The sequence below is a fragment of the Beta vulgaris genome, chromosome 6 (assembly GCF_026745355.1).
Source record: "Beta vulgaris subsp. vulgaris cultivar EL10 chromosome 6, EL10.2, whole genome shotgun sequence".
Taxonomy (NCBI): Eukaryota; Viridiplantae; Streptophyta; class Magnoliopsida; order Caryophyllales; family Amaranthaceae; genus Beta; species Beta vulgaris.
In genome coordinates this window covers 20,757,138-20,775,173 of record NC_079207.1, presented here as the reverse complement: position 1 = coordinate 20,775,173, position 18,036 = coordinate 20,757,138, and the positions used below count along the sequence as shown (strand labels likewise).

The 18,036-nt window shown below is 39.0% G+C and overlaps 3 protein-coding genes across 5 annotated transcripts; 1 reads left to right on the top strand and 2 right to left on the bottom strand.

The window, feature by feature from the left end:
- Positions 1–1,871: 1,871 nt before the first annotated feature.
- On the top strand, positions 1,872–12,147 carry LOC104896127 (hypothetical protein). Of its 3 annotated transcripts, XM_019250256.3 has the most exons (6): positions 1,872–2,119; positions 2,424–2,744; positions 3,069–4,354; positions 11,139–11,252; positions 11,470–11,619; positions 11,783–12,147. In XM_019250256.3, the coding sequence occupies exons 2-6, from the start codon at positions 2,726–2,728 to the stop codon at positions 11,918–11,920; spliced, it is 1,707 nt and encodes a 568-aa protein (XP_019105801.2). In that variant the 5' UTR covers positions 1,872–2,119; positions 2,424–2,725; the 3' UTR covers positions 11,921–12,147. The 3 variants fall into 3 exon arrangements, with proteins under 3 accessions (XP_019105801.2, XP_010681132.2, XP_010681131.2); XM_010682830.4 differs by lacking the exon at positions 2,424–2,744 and having other exon boundaries at positions 1,873–2,119; positions 3,073–4,354; XM_010682829.4 differs by lacking the exon at positions 2,424–2,744 and having other exon boundaries at positions 1,873–2,119.
- Positions 12,148–13,311: 1,164 nt separating this feature from the next.
- Positions 13,312–13,791, bottom strand: LOC125498828 (secreted RxLR effector protein 161-like). Its single transcript, XM_048647121.1, has one exon. The coding sequence runs from the start codon at positions 13,789–13,791 to the stop codon at positions 13,312–13,314; it is 480 nt and encodes a 159-aa protein (XP_048503078.1).
- A 3,281-nt stretch (positions 13,792–17,072) lies between these two features.
- On the bottom strand, positions 17,073–17,486 carry LOC130591784 (uncharacterized). The gene has a single exon (XM_057395697.1). It carries the CDS (start codon positions 17,484–17,486, stop codon positions 17,073–17,075), a length of 414 nt encoding a protein of 137 aa, XP_057251680.1.
- Between the last annotated feature and the right edge of the window lie 550 nt (positions 17,487–18,036).

Genomic DNA, 18,036 nt, shown 5'->3' with positions numbered 1-18,036 from the left:
AGCTGAAGTTCCCGTATACATATATAAAATAATTTCGAAAATGCTATGCAGAAGCTTTTTAATCTAACATGTGAGAGCAAGCATCTTCACATGTTTGAATGCTTTTAGTTCTTACTTTCAATTTCTTTTAACTTTTGGATTAGAGCATGTACATTGACACACCTCCGCTGATATACTTCATAGTTGGTCTGTACCTTCCTGAGGTGTCGAATGTGAGTTGTACCTGCTCATTTAAGTCAGACCTCTATCTTGCATGCTTTGTAATGTATCTATATTTGTCAAGCTCAAATGATTGCGGACATTGTGTCAAAACTAAACTTCCCATAGGCCTTAGCTTGAGATAAAAATAACTTGGCCTTTTCCCTTCCACGTGATTACACAAGATCCTCTTTGTCTGTCTCTTATTATAATTTACTGATTAGAACTGAATCTTACTGTTAAAGTGATTTTGCTGATGAAAACTGATCTTTGTTAATTATCATAAAAGTTAACAAGGCTTTGGTCATCAATTCTAGGCTTTGAGTCTTTGACCAAATAAATGCTTTCCAGGATGTCGGCTTCCTTTTTCTTGTCGATATTTCTGTTTTGTCGATATTTCTGTTAATAGATTTAATCACTAACATGCTCTTAATTTTGTCCCAGAGCATCGGTTTCAAGTTGTTCGTCCTTATTGATATCTGCAGAATTCAGGCCAAGAGTACCACTTGGTGGAGGACATAGTGTGAAGAGTGCACTATTTAGTGTTTTCTCCTATTAAGGTGAAGCATCCACTCAAGGTCTCTTGAGGCTGTCAATATCATTCAAGAGCCCACTACTTGCTCTTAACCGGCAATAAGGGCAGTGTGTTTGTCGGCTTTGTTACTTTATTTTGCGATTAGTAAGTATAATTGTCTCAAATAATGTAATCGATTATTTTGTACTATGCTTTTTTTGGGTTGAAAAATGGTATCTTGTCGTTAGTTTCTTATGTTGTCTAACACAAGTATATATGATTTTACAAAAATTATGTTTCTTAAAGATTGATTTTAAATGCTCATAAAAGTCTATTAAAATTCTAGCATCATGTCCAATGCAAACAATCATGAAAATTGTTGTTGGAAATTTTTATGTAACGTAAATTATTACCTCATCATGACGTCGAATAACTTTGTAGTAACACCGTACTAGATTCACTAACCTGAAATACCACAGATCTTGCTCCTGTATCATTGGTCTCGTGTTTGGTTATTTTAGAAGCTCTTAGTGTTGAAATTTTATTTTATTTTTTGAGATATATGTAATATCATAAAATCCGACCCAAAGCACTAAGAGCGAGACACTTTTGTCCGACAAAAGTGGACAGCGGGTTCTAGCTCGTAGAGCGTATGCCGATGCGCCCCGTAAATGGACTGTAAAGGACATTGAAGGAGGAGCGGTTTCCCAGACCCCGACGTTAGGCCAGTGCTTTCGGCATTTGAACAAGCTTCTCTCGTGGGGGAACGCAGGCGAAGTCAATTTAAAATGACTTGCATGATTATGAACCAAAATTATTGCTCGATCATGATGTAGAAAGATAGTATAATTCTATTAAATATACCTTTCATTTACTAAGTATATTTTAGTATTATATATTTGCTCTCTACTGTATACATAAACTTCATTTAACCGTTACCATTACATATTTTGAGGGAGTATTAGATAAAAAATGAAGTTACCACAAGAAAAAATAATGTGCTTCTCGTGACAAAAATTGACAATTCTTATAATAACAAGAAATTATTGACCATTTGACCTGCATTGACATCAATTTGGTTACTACTAGCCATGCGCGCGCGTAGCGCGCGGCCAAACCACTAGTTTCCATTAAAAGAAAGGAAATATTCCGACTATTCACCTCTCTTCAACGTCTTTTAGTATAATTTATTAATCTCCGCTCCTCTTCACTTCTTCCCATCGACGTCACATACACGAGACACCCTCCCCCTCTCTTTCTCTCTCCTATACCTATGATGATCCATAATTTTCCATCCTATCTTTATATTTCATACTATTAATCTTTGAGTTCTTTCTCTTTTTTCATTCTCCGTGCTTTGTTGATTGATTCCGTATATTTGGCGAAAAATCTCGTGTTTCTTCACTGGTAATTTCTTCAATTTCGTTTCTACAATTGATTTATTAAATAATAACTCCGTTTGCTAATATTTGATTCGAATATACGCGTGAAATTTCAGTTTTTCTTTTAATTCGTCTATGTTTGCTGCTGTTGTTGTTGGTTTGAATTAGTTGTAAGTTGTACGTGAGTATTTTAGGGTTTGAAGCCGAATTATGTATGGAATAAATTTTGTTTGACGATTTGAGTGTTTCTGGGTTTTCTTATATTTTATTAGCTTTGTGGTTGTGTTTTCTTGTTAACCAATGACTGGGTTTTGCTTGTACCTGGGCAGGGGTTTACGTTGTTTGGAGATTAAGTGTGATGATTTGATAACATGCGAAGGGGTTAGGTTTGTTATGACTAAAAATGTGATTTGTGTGCATGCGCGGTGTTTTGGGGCCGTGTGAGGACTGAGGAGAGGAAGAAGAGGGGAAGGGTTTTGCCTTATTTGGTTCATTTAAGTGAATGTTGGGATACTTGATTTTATTTATGAATAGGAAAAGTTGGTAATGGTGGCATTAGACACATGGCCCAGACTCATATTCGAGGCAGCAATGGCGAATTCTCTGCAATGGGCAGAAGCGTGATGGAGAAATGCTTAACAGAGGTGGAGGTAGGAGGCCAAAATGGTATCACAGTGGTACCAATTCTATCAGCTTGCAAAGCTGTCTCGTGTGAATAACTGTTTATTCAAGATGCCTGAGTTAATTGTGTGCTTGCTGGTTGTTGGGTATTCATTGTGGATGTTGTTTCTATTATGTCTTTACCGTGCAATGTACATATGATCGTTTGTCTGTGATTGTCAAATTATGCATCTGACCAAGTAATTTGCGTTTGCATTCTGCAGCGGATAGTCACTTGTCATTTATTTTTATCTTGAGGATAGATTATTAGATTGCTGTCAGTGGTTTAATGATGTTTTGCTTGTTTTGCTTAGGAAGACAAATGGGTGCTGCTCAAGCATTTAGTGATAATTTTTTGCCTAAGCAAAGTTTCAGTAAGAGAACATTGAGAGGATGCACAAGTAGGAACAGGGACAATATTGTTCTAATTGAAGTTGACTCTGATGATTTCGGTGACGTTATCATCCTCGATGTGCCCGAGTCTTTCAAGAAAAAGTTCAGGAAAAAACCCAAGGATGTAATTAGCATTGATGATGATGATAATAGTGGTGGTGAAAGCCAAGATGGAGTTTGTCACACAAATCATGATTCATCCACAAGCGATAGATACTTCCCAACAGAAGCAGCCAATCCTTCGACGAGTGCTTATGATGATGAAGATGTCAATGAAGGAATCACACCAGTAAAACTCTCCAAGTCCAAGCGAACTTACTCTGGAAAAAGTATCTCTAGAAATCGGTTTGGCTTAAGTCCCAATGCTGAAGGTTGTTCATCTGAAAGTGACTGCTCTGACTGCGAGTTGGTGGAAGGATCTTTGGGAAAGCTTCGTGAACAGTGGGAGAAGGCCTCTTTCAGGAAAAGACATGATGCTAGCTGTATTCCTCCTAATTTTGAAAATAATGCTGGCACTTCATCACCCAATCACCCTGGTAATGATAATACTAAAGAAGGTATGGCCGAAGACGCGGAGCGCTGTGGTCAGCAAACTAATTTGAGAAAATGGTCTCTCCATCATGACAGAGACAATGGTTTTGGTTCCCCCCAGAAGTTCTCTCAGGAAACTAATGATTCAGAGCAGGATCATGATCATGATCCTATGGAGACGGATGAACAATTTACGAGGACCCATGATGTGAGTACCAGTTGTGGTTTTGATGATAAAGAAAGAGGTGGGACGTTGGCCCCTGAATGTCCTGTGCACCACATTGCTGAACAATGCACAGCTAAAAATTCAGTGCCAGTGGATGATTTTAGTGATTCAGCTGGAAAGCTTGCTGAACAACTTAAGTCACCTCGACAGGATTGTGATGCTGAGAGGACAAATGAAGTGTTTAACAAAGATGCTTCTGCTGATGTAACCAACGAAACTTTGCAAGATGTTGAAGGTGATCATGATGCGTTGATCTATAGACAACAAGGGGCGGTAATACCTTCTGTGCCATCAGATCACAATTCAATTTCTGGCCATGGAGATGAAGCAGGTTCTTCTCATGAGCAGAATAGTATAATTACGGATAGACAGAAGATCAAGGAGACTGAGGAGTACAAGCATGCCATGGAAGAAGAACTTGCAGCTAGGCATCAACAGTTGTTGGTTCAGGTTTGCGCATCTCAAATAATCTAAACTATGTGCATCTAGTTAATTATACAGTCAGTATTTATAAATTCGACATACTTTCTGTTCTATTACTGTTACTTCCTTATAATTACCAGGTCTTTGCAAAGTGTCCTTATTGTGGGTATTGGGTATTGGGTATTGAATTTTATATCCTTACATGTACCAAAGGTCACATAAAAGAGGTAGTGTTGTCAAAAAATGAACAAGCTTTTATGTACAAATTAGTTAGCGCAGTTATAAGATGGAAAAATCTAATGCAGAAATGACTAATTTTGTGATACCAACTTAGCTATAAAAGACATGTTGCATCGAGGCACATAGAGTCCTTAGGAGCCTAGGGCCCTAGGCGAATGCATAAGGCGAAGCTGTGTGCATCCTGTAGGCAAGGGACTTTTTAGTGCATAAAATCTTTTAACTATTCTAGGACATATCTTGTACTCAACAACATAATAATTATAGATGCATATAATGACATAAGGAAGCATAGCTCATGACTAGAATACCACTAAAAGTCAATAGCTTTAAGGTATTGCTCACATCAACTTACTTTAACTTATTTTGACTTGTTTCAGGCAGAATAAGTTTAGACAAGTTCAAACAATTTGAAGTCAAAGACTTAGAGCATGACAATCAAAATAAAATTAGGTAGAAAGAAAAACCAAACATGGCTTTTCAAGCTTGTTAGATAGCTCAATATAATACAAGTGTTCCATATTATTATTATCATGATGCTAATCCCTAATTTCCGGGAGTATAATGGAGAATTTTTACAATGAAAGTTAAAGAAGATGAAGATTATTTTGATTGATAGAATTGGGAATTACAGAAAAGCTTAAAGATAATTATCAAGTTTTCAAGTGACTTGATACATTCACAAGCTAACCACTAAAATGAACTCTTTAATAATTTCTTCATACCTTATACTTTCACTAAACTCCTATATTTAGAGCCAAGTCACTTGCTTTGTCTCCAAACAAGAATTATATTTGTATTTACAATGTTACGCCTTCCTTATACTCAATGCGTATCATTATTGCCGTCCAAACTTGCACCTTCTACTCAAGGTGGATACTTTTCTTGATCATCTTCGCCAATCGCCACTGTCATGGATTTAAAACACGATCAATTCTTGGCGTCGGAACTCGGAAGCGGTGATGCATGGCCAGTTTACCAGTATCTCCAAAAAAGATTAAGTTGGAAACCTTGTGGAAGAGAGTGGTTGAATGATGCAATTTGGAGTTTCTATTTAGAGTTGGGAGTTGGTAAAGGAAACAAAAATGAGGTATGTGGTTTTAGAGATTTGATATGGTGAGGGGAAAATGTATTGGGTTGAGTGGGTGTTAAGAAATAGAGTGAGAAAGTGGGTTGGGTTTTGAAGAAAGAATGTTAGGCATGGGTGCTGCCGTTGTTGTCTCGTGGGTTGGAGGTGTGGGTGGGACAAATTTGGCTGGGAACATGCTAGGCTTGTGAATATAAGGGTGGAGAAATGGGTGTTGAAAAATTGGGTGGAAGAATTGGGATTAGGTTTAGGATAGCAAGACCATGTCTCCTTTTCATTAAGTGGGCTGAGTCTCTCTGCTGTTTTCTTGTTTAAGAACTGGGTTCTAAAGCTTGGGTTGTGAAATGGGCTTCACATTCTTCCATAAAGAATCGGTGGGCTTTAAAGGAGCTGACTCACGTTTTATTACCAAACTTAATTGAGATATCCAGCTTTTCCTCTTTATTTGCATGTGCATATCACTGCTAATCCATCATTGGTGTCATCCTTGTGGTCTTTTACCAAATTACCGTCACTGATAGCTTTGGAAATTGGCTTCCTCTTGAAGCCAACAAATGGCTCAGCCAAGCTTCTCCTATGCTGTCCACCTCTTTATCTAGATTTTCTGAAACTCTCCTTTGAAGCACCCCCTACTTCAACAGCACCATTTCCTCCTATACAACCGACAGCAGCGATCTCACCATTAGCGACCTACTGTCATTGGCATCCCCCTTCTAAAAATTCCTTCAGGTGAAGCACAACCAAGTCCACTGGCATCCTTCTGATTTCCTAAATCCCTACCCTTTATAAATGTTGAGCTAACCAAAATATAAAGAAAAAAAGGGAGCAGGGTTAGAGCATATAATGAAGGGAAGGGGAAGTGGCCACTCACTTATTGAACCCTGATGGAGCAGAGTTAGAACAAGTTGGACTAAACCAAAATATAAAGAAAATAAAGAACACCGGCACAAAGCATAGAACTAATGGAACGGGAATGAGGCCCTCTCTACATCAATGGAAAGGGGGGAGGGGGATTTTTGACGTTATCGAGATCTGGAGTTTTTTGAGAAAAAGGTCCTATCCTTTAATATCAAAAGGAGATAGAGAGGAGAGTAGGAGAGTAGATTGAACAGAGAAGAAAACAAAGTCCAACGGAGGAGGACCAAAGAAGTGAGCAGTGAACATAGGTCTCTTGATGATCTGTTATGTGTGTGCCAATGTGTTGTGGGAATTTAATTTATTCGGTTTTTTCACCAAATAGCCCTGACAAAAAAATTTATTCACCAAATTCCCCAGCTTTTTCCAAAATTCACCAGATACCCCTAACTTTTAAAAAAATTCACCAGATACCCTTACTATTAACGGACGTTAGTGCTCCATTAGCTTTTATTTACAAGTTTGCCATAAGTAAACTTAATTAGCCTAAGTCAACCTAATTAGCCCTAAGTAAACTTAATTAGTCCTAAGTCAACCTAATTAGCCCTAAGTCAACCTAATTAGCCCTAAGTCAACCTAATTAGCCCTAAGTCAACCTAATTAGCCATAATTAACCTAATTAACTCTCCCTAACCCAACCCCCAAACCCTAATTAGCCCTAATTAACCTAATTAACTCTCCCTCCCCTCCCCCTCCCTCCCTCTCGCCGGCCCTGTGCTGCTGTTGTTCTTTCTGTTGTTTCTACTGCGACGAGAGTGAGGGAGGGGGAGGGGGCTGCCGGAAAGAGGAGCGCGAAGGAAGGAAGGAGGGGGAGGGGAGGCGCGAACGAGGCGAAGGGAGGGGAGGGGGGCGGCGCGACTTGGCGGGGAAGGGGAGGGGGGCTGGGTGGTGGGGCTGGGTTGTTGGGGGATGGTGGGTTAGGGGAGAGAGAGGGGGTTAGGTTAGTTAGGTTTTTTTTAGGGTTTTTTAGAGTTTTTTAGGGTTTTTTAGGGTTAATTAATACTAATGACTAACGGAGTTAACCGCCATTAGTCATTAAGGGCATTATTTGTCATTTTTTAAAAAATTTGGGGTATCTGGTGAATTTTTTCAAAAGTTAGGGGTATCTGGTGAATTTTGAAAAAAGCTAGGGTATTTGGTGAATAAATTTTTTTGTCAGGGGTATTTGGCGAAAAAACCGTAATTTATTGGTCAATGCATTGATTCACCCTAATATTATTGTTTATATTTGCCTTCTTAGCAAGCCAAACTTAGATTTGCAGTGAAGAGGGGGAAGATTAAAATGAATGAGTATTTTGGGGTTTGTGGATTTAATCTTATAATCAAAGAACTGGAAGGTATGTGTCATTTCTTGTGTTTGTTCCCTAGTGCTGCCAGTACCTGCAGCTGCTGAACCAAATAGCTCCCAGTGAGTTAGCGCAGCTTTCTTTTCTTTTTGTTCTTCTCCTGTTTTTTGTCTTCTTAAAAAAAAGGCTTTAGTGGATTGAGGTTTGGTTGTTTTTTTCCTGGTTTAAAACCTCCTTCATTTGTTTTGCTACCTACAAGGCTACGACTGAAGAGGCGTTTATGACATGAATAGGATTCTTGGGTTAATAAGGTGGATAGAAAAGCTTTGTCAATCTCTAGTCCTGCCTAGAGTGGCGTGCTAAAATCTTCTTTACATGTTGAGTTTAGTTCGAAAATGCGGTTTTTGTCACGATCACGGTAATCGTCATGGTGATGCGGGAAAGAGGATGATGCAATTTTCGTACCGCCGAATATCGGCTCAGACCATGAGATATCCGTTGAACCCGCCTAAAATGTGGTTTTTTCACCTTTACGATGCCCGGGTAGTATCAGTTCGGTAGATTTGAAAACCTTTATTACACGGGCGATACGATGCGGCCTTGTTTTAACGCCATGATGTTGAGAGAATAGATAGTCTCTTAATGGGTATTGGGTATGGAGGAGCCACTCTTTTTCTTATGCTTACCAGAAATTTCAAGTACAGTCTATCAGAGAAAGACTCTGACTCTAATAGCTATGAAACCACAACCAGGATCAACTTTCATCCAAGGAAGTAAGACAATCTTCACCAAGCTACAAACAAATATAAAAGAAATGATAGCAGATATCCTCGTCAGTACAGGGTTAACGTCAAATCTCTGAGATCTTTTGAGCACCCGCGTCCAACTTTGAATACGCCATCCCTTACAAGCTGAGTAGCAGTTTACCAACGACGTCTCAAAATCTCAATATTTCGTTGCAACAATACAGGATTAATTGTTCCAGTAATTAACAGTGTAATGTTATACTTTTACAGCTGACTTCCAATAGCTTACTGAACATTATAATAAAATAATCCTCCAGGCTTGGAGCACTGAAGGTATAGCAGGATCTGAACTTAGATTTTAGAGGAAAAAGACACTTGGAAAACAAAGGCTGCACAGATTTATAGGCTCACTATTGCATGAACTGTGTAAGGGGTAGCGAAAAGTCTCTTTGTTTCTCAATGACTTGCCATCACTGTGTCCACTAACTCTCTACTGCGTAGCATTTTTTCATTATCCAAACCATAGCTGGAGGAGGGCCAGCTGTTTAAACTAACATACCCTTGAAATTGTAGTTATGGAACCATGTAACCCGCAGCTTGTCTTGCTTGTTGGCAAGGGCCTAGAGTAACTCAGTTACAGCTCCTGTGTTCCATATCACTAGGTTTTTAACATTGAGCCCACTTGGAAGCGAGGTATCCTCTCAAGATACTAAAGCTTGCTCAAAAGGATTGACTGGCCCCTCCTGAATGCAGTTTGACTCAGTTTTTTTTCATTACATTCTTAAGTATAATAAAGAATTGCCACCATAATCTTTAAACACTGAATAAGATTACTTTATTCAACTGAAGTCTACCTGCATATTATAGCTGTCAAGCTGTTCAGGTTGTGCTTCTTGCAAATATTTTTTCCCCAAGAGGCTGGCATTGACTGGTGGAGAGCTTCTTAGATATGAGAGTAGAACTCCTATACATCTAAACCGGTTCTTCAATCACCAGTTGCAGCTTTCTTGATTTCCCTTTGCAAACACATGTCCACACCACTTATAGGTATGCAGCTCTTGTCCACATTAGCTTCCATATGAGAGGAACTAGAGAACTTTTGGAAACCATAAAAGGTTATGTGAACCGAGATGATATCAGCTCTATCAATACAGTATAAGAGAGCATCTGCAATCACAACATGAGTAACATGCAATCCTTTTCTCCCTCCCCCCCCATCTAGAAACATCATATTTCCCTTCCCAGTTAGTTGCATTTAGTTCGTTGTTCATGTATCATCTGAGTTTCCACCACTCTCTGTCTCTCTTATGGATGAGCACTCACTCTCCGTCCCTTTCTCTCTTCTTATCACTTCAACAATTCTAGAGGGGATTTAATCTTTTGTTTTTCCCCGGCTTCTGTTTCGAGCCTTTAAATCTACATTTTTTTTTTCTCAGAGAAGGTATCGTAATTGATCTTTGAAGATTTAATGATCTGGCTCTCGAGTGGGTTAACTGTGCACACTGGATAGTAATTATGGGTAGAACTTAAGTGTCTGATTTTCAAGTCCTGGATCAAAAGTTTGTGGGAGATATTTAATGATGGCTTCTTTCCATCCCTAGATCTTACATGCCTCCATCCTGGAGCACAGAAAACCTTGATAATCTGGGTCAATTTTTCTATCTCACAAAATCCCAATTTGTTTGGGGATTCTGTTGTAACTTCTCAAGTCTCAAAATTATTCGGTGATGGATTTTCTGAATTTGAAAACATTATGTGCTGGATGGATTTAGGTAATTGTTACGAAATTTTGTCCCCGACTATGATGATGTGGTGATTAAGTTGGGCTTTAGTTACCCCTGATACTATTACTGGGTTACCTGCACGAAATCCAGTGTTGTATGTTATTAGTATGTTTCTATGTGGTGATGCTATTGTTCGCTAATTCATGTAGTAGCTATAGACTATTGCGGGTTTCCCCATTTTCTCTCTTGCTTTTTTATAATCACAGGACAATAGAGAAACTCACCAACTATATTGCTTGAATTCTCCTGCTTGCATTTTAGGAAAAATGGAGGAAGCATATCGGTATATCTTGTATACAAAGACTTGTGGCTCTCCTTCCCTAAAATACCCAACATATATATCCTTCAGACACTCAGAGAGCACATAGTGACATATACTCAATAGTATCTAGCTAACTGTCCGATTCATAACTGTTTTTACGTTCTTTAATTTCTGCATGAGAGATTGCAACTCTCCTTTTGCCATCCTGTTTCTTAAGTACAAATCCTGCACAAAGTCGATAATTCCATCAAGTTTTTTGGCTTTTTATTACAGTTTTTATTTCTAAGCCTTTCTCTAAACCCAGCTAATTGAGAATAGACATGCTGTGACTTCCAGATTCTGATGTTTCAGCAGATTTATATCATCAATATGCTGTGAAACTGTGCAAAGTCTGCTAAGTGAAAGCCAGTTTGTGTTTTTAGCTTAGTGTATACGTGAGGCTATGATTGGTCTTGCAGAGAAATGGTCGCTGACATGTGTGCTTGTTGCTTTAGGCTGAGGAAGCGCGGAGGCTAAGGAATAGAAAAAGAGCAGAAAGTATGCGCGTAATGATGAATGAAAGAAGACAAAAGCAGCGTGTAGAGGAAATACGGCAAACACAGAGAAAGGTATGTTTAGTTTTCTCTGGATTTTAAATTGGATGATGAATGTGATTGCTGGAAAGTTGTGTGTACTTTTGGCATTGACATGCACTGAGGGTCTTTGTGTATGAACGGATGCGTGGTTCATTGCATTTGTTGGTAAATGTGTCTTTTGTTTTCTAAATACCAAATAATGGACTTTTTTTATTTTAATTAACAAACTATTCTTAAAATATCACCGCAGGATGAAGAGAACTTAAACCTGAAAGAGAGGCATCGTGTTGAGATAAGGCAAGAAGTACGTAGAATTGAGGCTGAATGCAGAGACATGGCCTCACTTCTTCGATATCTAGGTATCCATGTTGGTGGGGGTCTGTACCCTTCTCCAAATGAGGTAATGTTTCTTCAGCCTTGTATCTAATAGCACCTTTCACAATGGTTTATAAGGTGCAGTGTCTGGGATCTGGAATCCTGATTCCATAGTCTCTTTAAAACTTCTGTTATTGTGGAATTCGTGCCCTGCTGTTCTTACGAGGAAAACGCATTTGTATTTTTAGGTCCAAGCTGCATACAAACGTGCTTGTCTAAAGTTCCATCCAGATAGGATGTCAACAACTGACTTGCGGCAGCAAGTTGAAGCGGAGGAGAAGTTCAAGCTGATTTCTAACATGAAGGATAAATTTTTGTTGAAGTAGATGACAATTAGCTTAGGCAAGTTGTAGGTTAAAGGTAGAATTGAAGTAAAATTATTTTCCAGTAACATGTGCTCTTTGATTTGTGATTTATTAATGTAGTCTTGTACTAATTTCTTGGCATCATTCATTCTTCTATTAATTTCCCCTATGCATTGCCATGTAAATTTTTCCCGTGTAGATTGATATTTGTGCTTCAGTAAAAGGAATGAAAGCCTTTTTTTTTTTCAGATCTATTATTCGTTTCTTGCTCTAAGAAACATGGAATTTTTTGTGATATGCTTCATTTGGGTGACGAGCTTTTTGCATTGGCTTGAATTGTAGGACTTGGACAAATTAGATGCTACAAATTATGGATGACAAATGCTAATTCAGCATCTTATTGGCCCAAAATAATTGGCGAACTTACTTGGTTTACCCAATAACACTACAGATATTATCGTACTACCGACATGAAAATAAATGAATATGAATGTGAAAAAAAAAGAAGAAAAGGATCAGTTAAAACTTTAGTATTGAAGCATCTGTTGTATTATAGAGATATTTTAAGCAAGATTGGAGAGTATGCTCTTATTGTTTTGTATTTTATTTTTTCCAGCGAAGTGCGGTATATATAGTGCCGGGTGAATAATTTACCCGGTGATACATCATTTCATTGCATAACTGCAGTGAAGTGTCTAATCATGGACGGTGCTGTTTTATCCGTTCACTGTTTACATAAAATATTACAACACTTCCCCTTGAATGGATCTTAAAAATTACGGGGTGGCAACTGCCTCATTAAAAACTTTACATTTGAAAAATCCTAATAGGATAAAAACAAATATAAAGGAAAAAGAGTACAGTTGGGCTTTAATATGCCTATATGCTTTTCTGCCTCGTTAAACCTTGCCAAGAAAAAACCTATGGGATAAATTAGGGAAGAGTGGACAAATGCGCTCCCCCTCAATTTAACGTATATCTCGAAGGCGACGCAGACCAGTTAGGTGTACAAGCTCTTGGAATTGCTTTGCTGGTAATGCCTTTGTGAGTAGGTCGGCTAAATTGTCGCATTATTGAACTTGTGTGACATTAATTGTTCCTTCCTTCTCCAAATCGTGGGTGGAAAAGAATTTAGGATCGATATGCTTTGTTCTGTCACCTTTGATATAGCCTTCTTTAATTTGTGTAATGCAAGCGGTATTATCTTCATGGATTATAGTTGGACCTTCTTGTGTCTCTTGGATACCACTTTCCCTGAGTATGTGATGAGTCAAACATCTCAACTATACACATTCTCTACCAGTTTCATAAACTGCGATTAATTCAGCTTGATTTGATGAAGTAGCTGTTAGAGTCTGTTTTGTTGACTTCCAAGAGATTGCTGTATTTCCATAGCTGAAAATATATCCTGTTTACGATTTGGCCTTGACTGGATCTGACAGGTAACCTGCGTCAGCATATCCTACAAGGGTAGGATTTCCGTCTCGTGGATAGAATAATCCTATATCCGTTGTCCCGCGTATATAGCGGAGTAAGTGTTTCACTCCACTCCAGTGCCTGTTTGTAGGTTCGGAGCTGTATCTAGCTAATAAATTGATCGAGAATGCAATGTCTGGTCTAGTATTGATGGCTAAGTACATTAAGGCTCCAATGGCACTTAAGTATGGTACTTCGGGACCGAGTATATCCTCACCTTCTTCCATAGGGCGGAAAGGATCTTCATCAATTTTTAAGCGACGAACAACCATAGGTGAACTCAACGGATGTGATTTGTCCATATAGAACCTTTTTAGCACTTTCTCGGCATAATTGGATTGGTGAACAAGGATTCCATCCTTTAGGTGTTCAATTTGTAATCCAAGACAAAATTTGGTTTTTCCAAGATCTTTCATCTTCCTTCATCATGCATTTAGCGATTTCTTCAATCTCATCGGGTGTCCCGATGATATTTAAGTAATCAACATATATTGCAATTATAACAAACCCGTTTTTGGTTTGTTTGGTGAAGACACATGGACAAATTTGGTCGTTCTTGTAGCCTCGATTTATGAGGTATTCACTAAGACGGTTGTACCACATCCTTCCAGATTGTTTTAAACCGTAAAGTGATTTTTTCAATTTTATGGAATGTAGCTTCCGAGGTTTTGACCTCAAGGATTCAGGTAGTTCAAGTCCTTCTGGGACTCTCATATGGATATCAGTGTCAAGTGACCCATAGAGATAGTTGTCACGACATCCATAAGGCGCATTTGTAGTCCTTTGCATGCAGATAGACTTATAAGGAATCTTAGTGTCGTGACATCTACCACTGGAGAGTATGTTTCCTCGTAGTCAATTCCAAGTCTCTGGGAGAAACCTTAGGCTACAAGCTTGGTCTTGTATCATACGATTTCATATTTCTCGTTTCGCTTTCGCATGAAGACTCATTTATATCCAACGGGTTTTATTCTACCTGAATAACCTCTTTCCATTTAGGCCAATCACTCCTTCGTCGACATTCATCCACCGATCTTGGTTCGGTGTCCTCGATATCAGTGGTGATTTCTGTGGCTATTGAATATGCAAATATTTCATCAATCGGGGTTTTTACCCTATTCCTTCTTTCTAGAATGGACAAAATTTATTGAAATTTCGTGATTGTCGACGCTAGCATTTTCATGCTCCCCCTCAGATGTAGCATCTGATTCTTTGAGTTCATTTTGGGGTTTGATGACGTTTTCGTCATTTGAAAATTGTTCCACTTTAGAAGAATCATCAGTTTTCTCATTATTGGTTTCTATTCTTCTAGACTTCCTCGGTTTCAAGTCTTTGGCTCCGAGTGGTCTTCCACGCCTTTTGCGTGTTATAGATTCATTTGCGAGTGGATTTTCCGTTTTTTCACTTGGGATTTCAACTCGTGCAGGGGCATTCACAGCAGGTATATGTGATTTTATCACTCCTTTTGAATGAGTGAATGCATCTGGCAATTGATTGGCAATGTTTTGCAAGTGTATAATTTTTTGAACTTCCTGCTCACACATATTTGATCTTTGATCAATATATGATAAATTTTTGGCATTCCATGATATTTCATTCCAACATGGGCCTGCTTTATCTCCCCCTAAGGTTGGGAAAATTGTCTCATCAAAGTGACAATCCGCAACCGAGCGGTGAAAAGATCACCAGTTGACGGTTCTAGATATCTTATGATGGACGGTGATTCAAATCCAACATAGATTCCCAACCTTCTTTGTGGGCCCATCTTAGTACGTTGTGGTGGTGCTATGGGAACGTAGACTGCACACCCAAAAATTCGTAGGTGAGCAAGGCTTGGTTCCTTTCCAACCACTAACTGTAGTGGGGATAGATCATGCTTGGGCTCGGCCTTAGTCTCAGTAAAGCCGCACATGTAGTATAGCATGTCCCCATGTAGAAGATGGGAGTTTTGATTTCATGAGTAATGGCCTCGCAACTAATTGTAGTCGCTTTATGAATGCTTCGCTAGGCCGTTTTGTGTGTGAACATGGGCTACTGGATGTTCCACGTCTATCCCAATTGACATACAATAGTCATTAAAAGTGCGGGATGTGAATTCTCCGGCATTATCAAGTCGGATTTTCTTTATGGGATAGTCTGGGAATTGAGCCCTTAAACGCGTAATTTGCGCTAGCAGTTTTGCAAAAGCAACATTCCTTGTTGATAGGAGACTAACGTGAGACCAACGTGTTGATGCGTCTATCAACACCAGAAAGTATCTGAATGGTCCACATGATGGGTGTATTGGCCCGCAAATATCTCCTTGGATTCTTTCTAGGAATGCAAGATTTTCACCTTCAAGTTTATTTTTAGAAGGTCTTATGATTAATTTGCCAAGGGAACAAGCCTTACAATTATGCTCATTTGAGTGTGGGGCCGTATGTTTTTCAACGGATGCCCATTTGAGCTTCGGACGATTTTCGTCATCATGCTTGTTCCTGGGTGACCCAAGCGATCATGCCACAGAGTAAATATTGCTTGGTTGTCTACCTTATGGTGGGACACCAAATTTGTTTCGACTGGACTGATATAAGTAAAATACAGTCCGGAGTATGATGGCATCCTTTCAAGGATTATTTTCTTGCCATCGTCACATTTAGTGAGATACATGTACTCCTTTCCGTTTTCGTTAATGGTTTCCACATGGTAACCATTTGTGCGCAGATCTTTGAAACTCAATAGATTTCTTTGAGTTTTACCTGAATACAATGCGTTGTTTATAGTGACGTGTGTTCCTTTTGGTAACACTATGCATGCCTTTCCTGAGCCCTCAACCATATTTGCAGTGCCTGCAATGGTGTTGAGGTCGCCTTTTCTTGGCTTGAGCTGAGTGAAGTATGACTTGTTACTCAGGATGGTATGTGTAGTGGCACTATCAATCAGGCATTGTTGGGCGCCTTTGTTTGTCATTATCTTCATTAAAACATAAATTTGTCAAAATTTAATGCAAAAATTTATTCATAGAAAGAGGTACATTACATGAAATGATAAAAGGAATGCAAGATACAAGAGACATCAAGTAAGACAAGTGTACATGAAGTAAAGTGATAAAAAAACATCATAGGTTGATCTAGGGGGGATAAGAGGGCTAGACAATAGAAATATCTTCCATGAGGTAATCAGCTACATCGAGGTCTGAGAGCAGAGTAGTTTCAGTGACTAAATTTGTTTCGCCACGTCTCCCTTTACCCTTAGTAGAGGCCACATATAGATCCACAAGATGTTTGGTTGCGGCATTCATTTGCCCAATGCCCTTGAATGCCACATTGGAAACATTTTTCTTGTGCTCTTTGTTGGGAGTTTCTTCCTCCGCGTCCTCTATATGGGCGCCAGTTTTGGCGTCCTCGTCCTCTTCCTCTTCATCTACCACTTCCATTGTCATTTCTTTCCCCATTACCCCTATTTTTGAACTGGCCATTCCAGTTTGAGTTACCTCCCCGCTTATTCCAGCGCTTACCACCTCTAGTGGCATTTGTGTCAACTGCTGCTGCGCTGGTACCTGCTGGCCTTTGATTATGAATTGAGAGCAGGATTTGATTGTTATGTTCTGCAACCAAAAGGATGGCAGTAAGGTCGCAGAACTTTTGGCAATGCCTTTCACGATATTGTTCTTGCTGAACAACATTATTGGCATGCATAGTAGAGAGGGTTTTCTCAATCATGGCTCGTTCAGACACAGGTTCTTGCACAACTTTAGCTGTGAGGTGATGCAAAGTACTGCAGAATTGTACTCGCGTACTGATGCAAAGTCCTGAAACCTGAGTACTGACCATTCATGTTGGGCCCTTGGAGCGATAATTCTTTGCAAATGCTCAAATCTATCCTTTAGGTTATCCCATAACTCTTTAGGATCTTCCACAAGGATGTATTCAGATTTGAGTTCTTCATGTATATGGTGTTTGAGATACACCAATGCTTTCGCTTGCTCCAAAGGGGTAGGGGCACCACCTTCGATAATGGTGTGGTCGAGGCTAAGTGACTTTAGGTAAGCTTTTGCATCCACCCTCCATTCTAGACACCTTTGGCCCGAGGCTTCAAGGATCTCAAAGTCTCGGTTTGCAAGTCTAGCCATTTCTGAGTTTATGTGATGTTTTAAAAGTATTAGTAGAAAATTAATGCATAAATATATAGAGTTCCTAAAGAAAATCACACTGGGATGTAAGCCATAATGGTCCGAGAATCCTTAACCGTTCAAGAGGTTAAGGGCTCGAAACATGATAATAACATGAAAGGTGAACAATAAATATATATAAAAAGGCTGCATTTTTTTTTGTTTAACCAGAATGTTACTATCATGTCCAAAAATAAACCACATGTGCTAATAGCATAGTAACAGAAAATTTGCATAATTAAGCATTATAATTGCGTTTTACAATATGCAGAAACAGAATTACAATAATTCTTACTAAAACTGTTATAAGTATCATTCCCCAGTAAAACATGACCTTCAACTGTCTGAAAGATTCTAGAAGATCTGGTGTGTCGTTTTGAAGACGGCGGTTTCCGGCATTGTACATGGTGGCCGAAAATAGTGGAGATGAAATTTGTGAAGTTTTATGAGAGAGAAAATTTTATGAGGTAGAAGTGAGTGAGGGAGGCGGACGAGAAAATGAGAAGGGTTA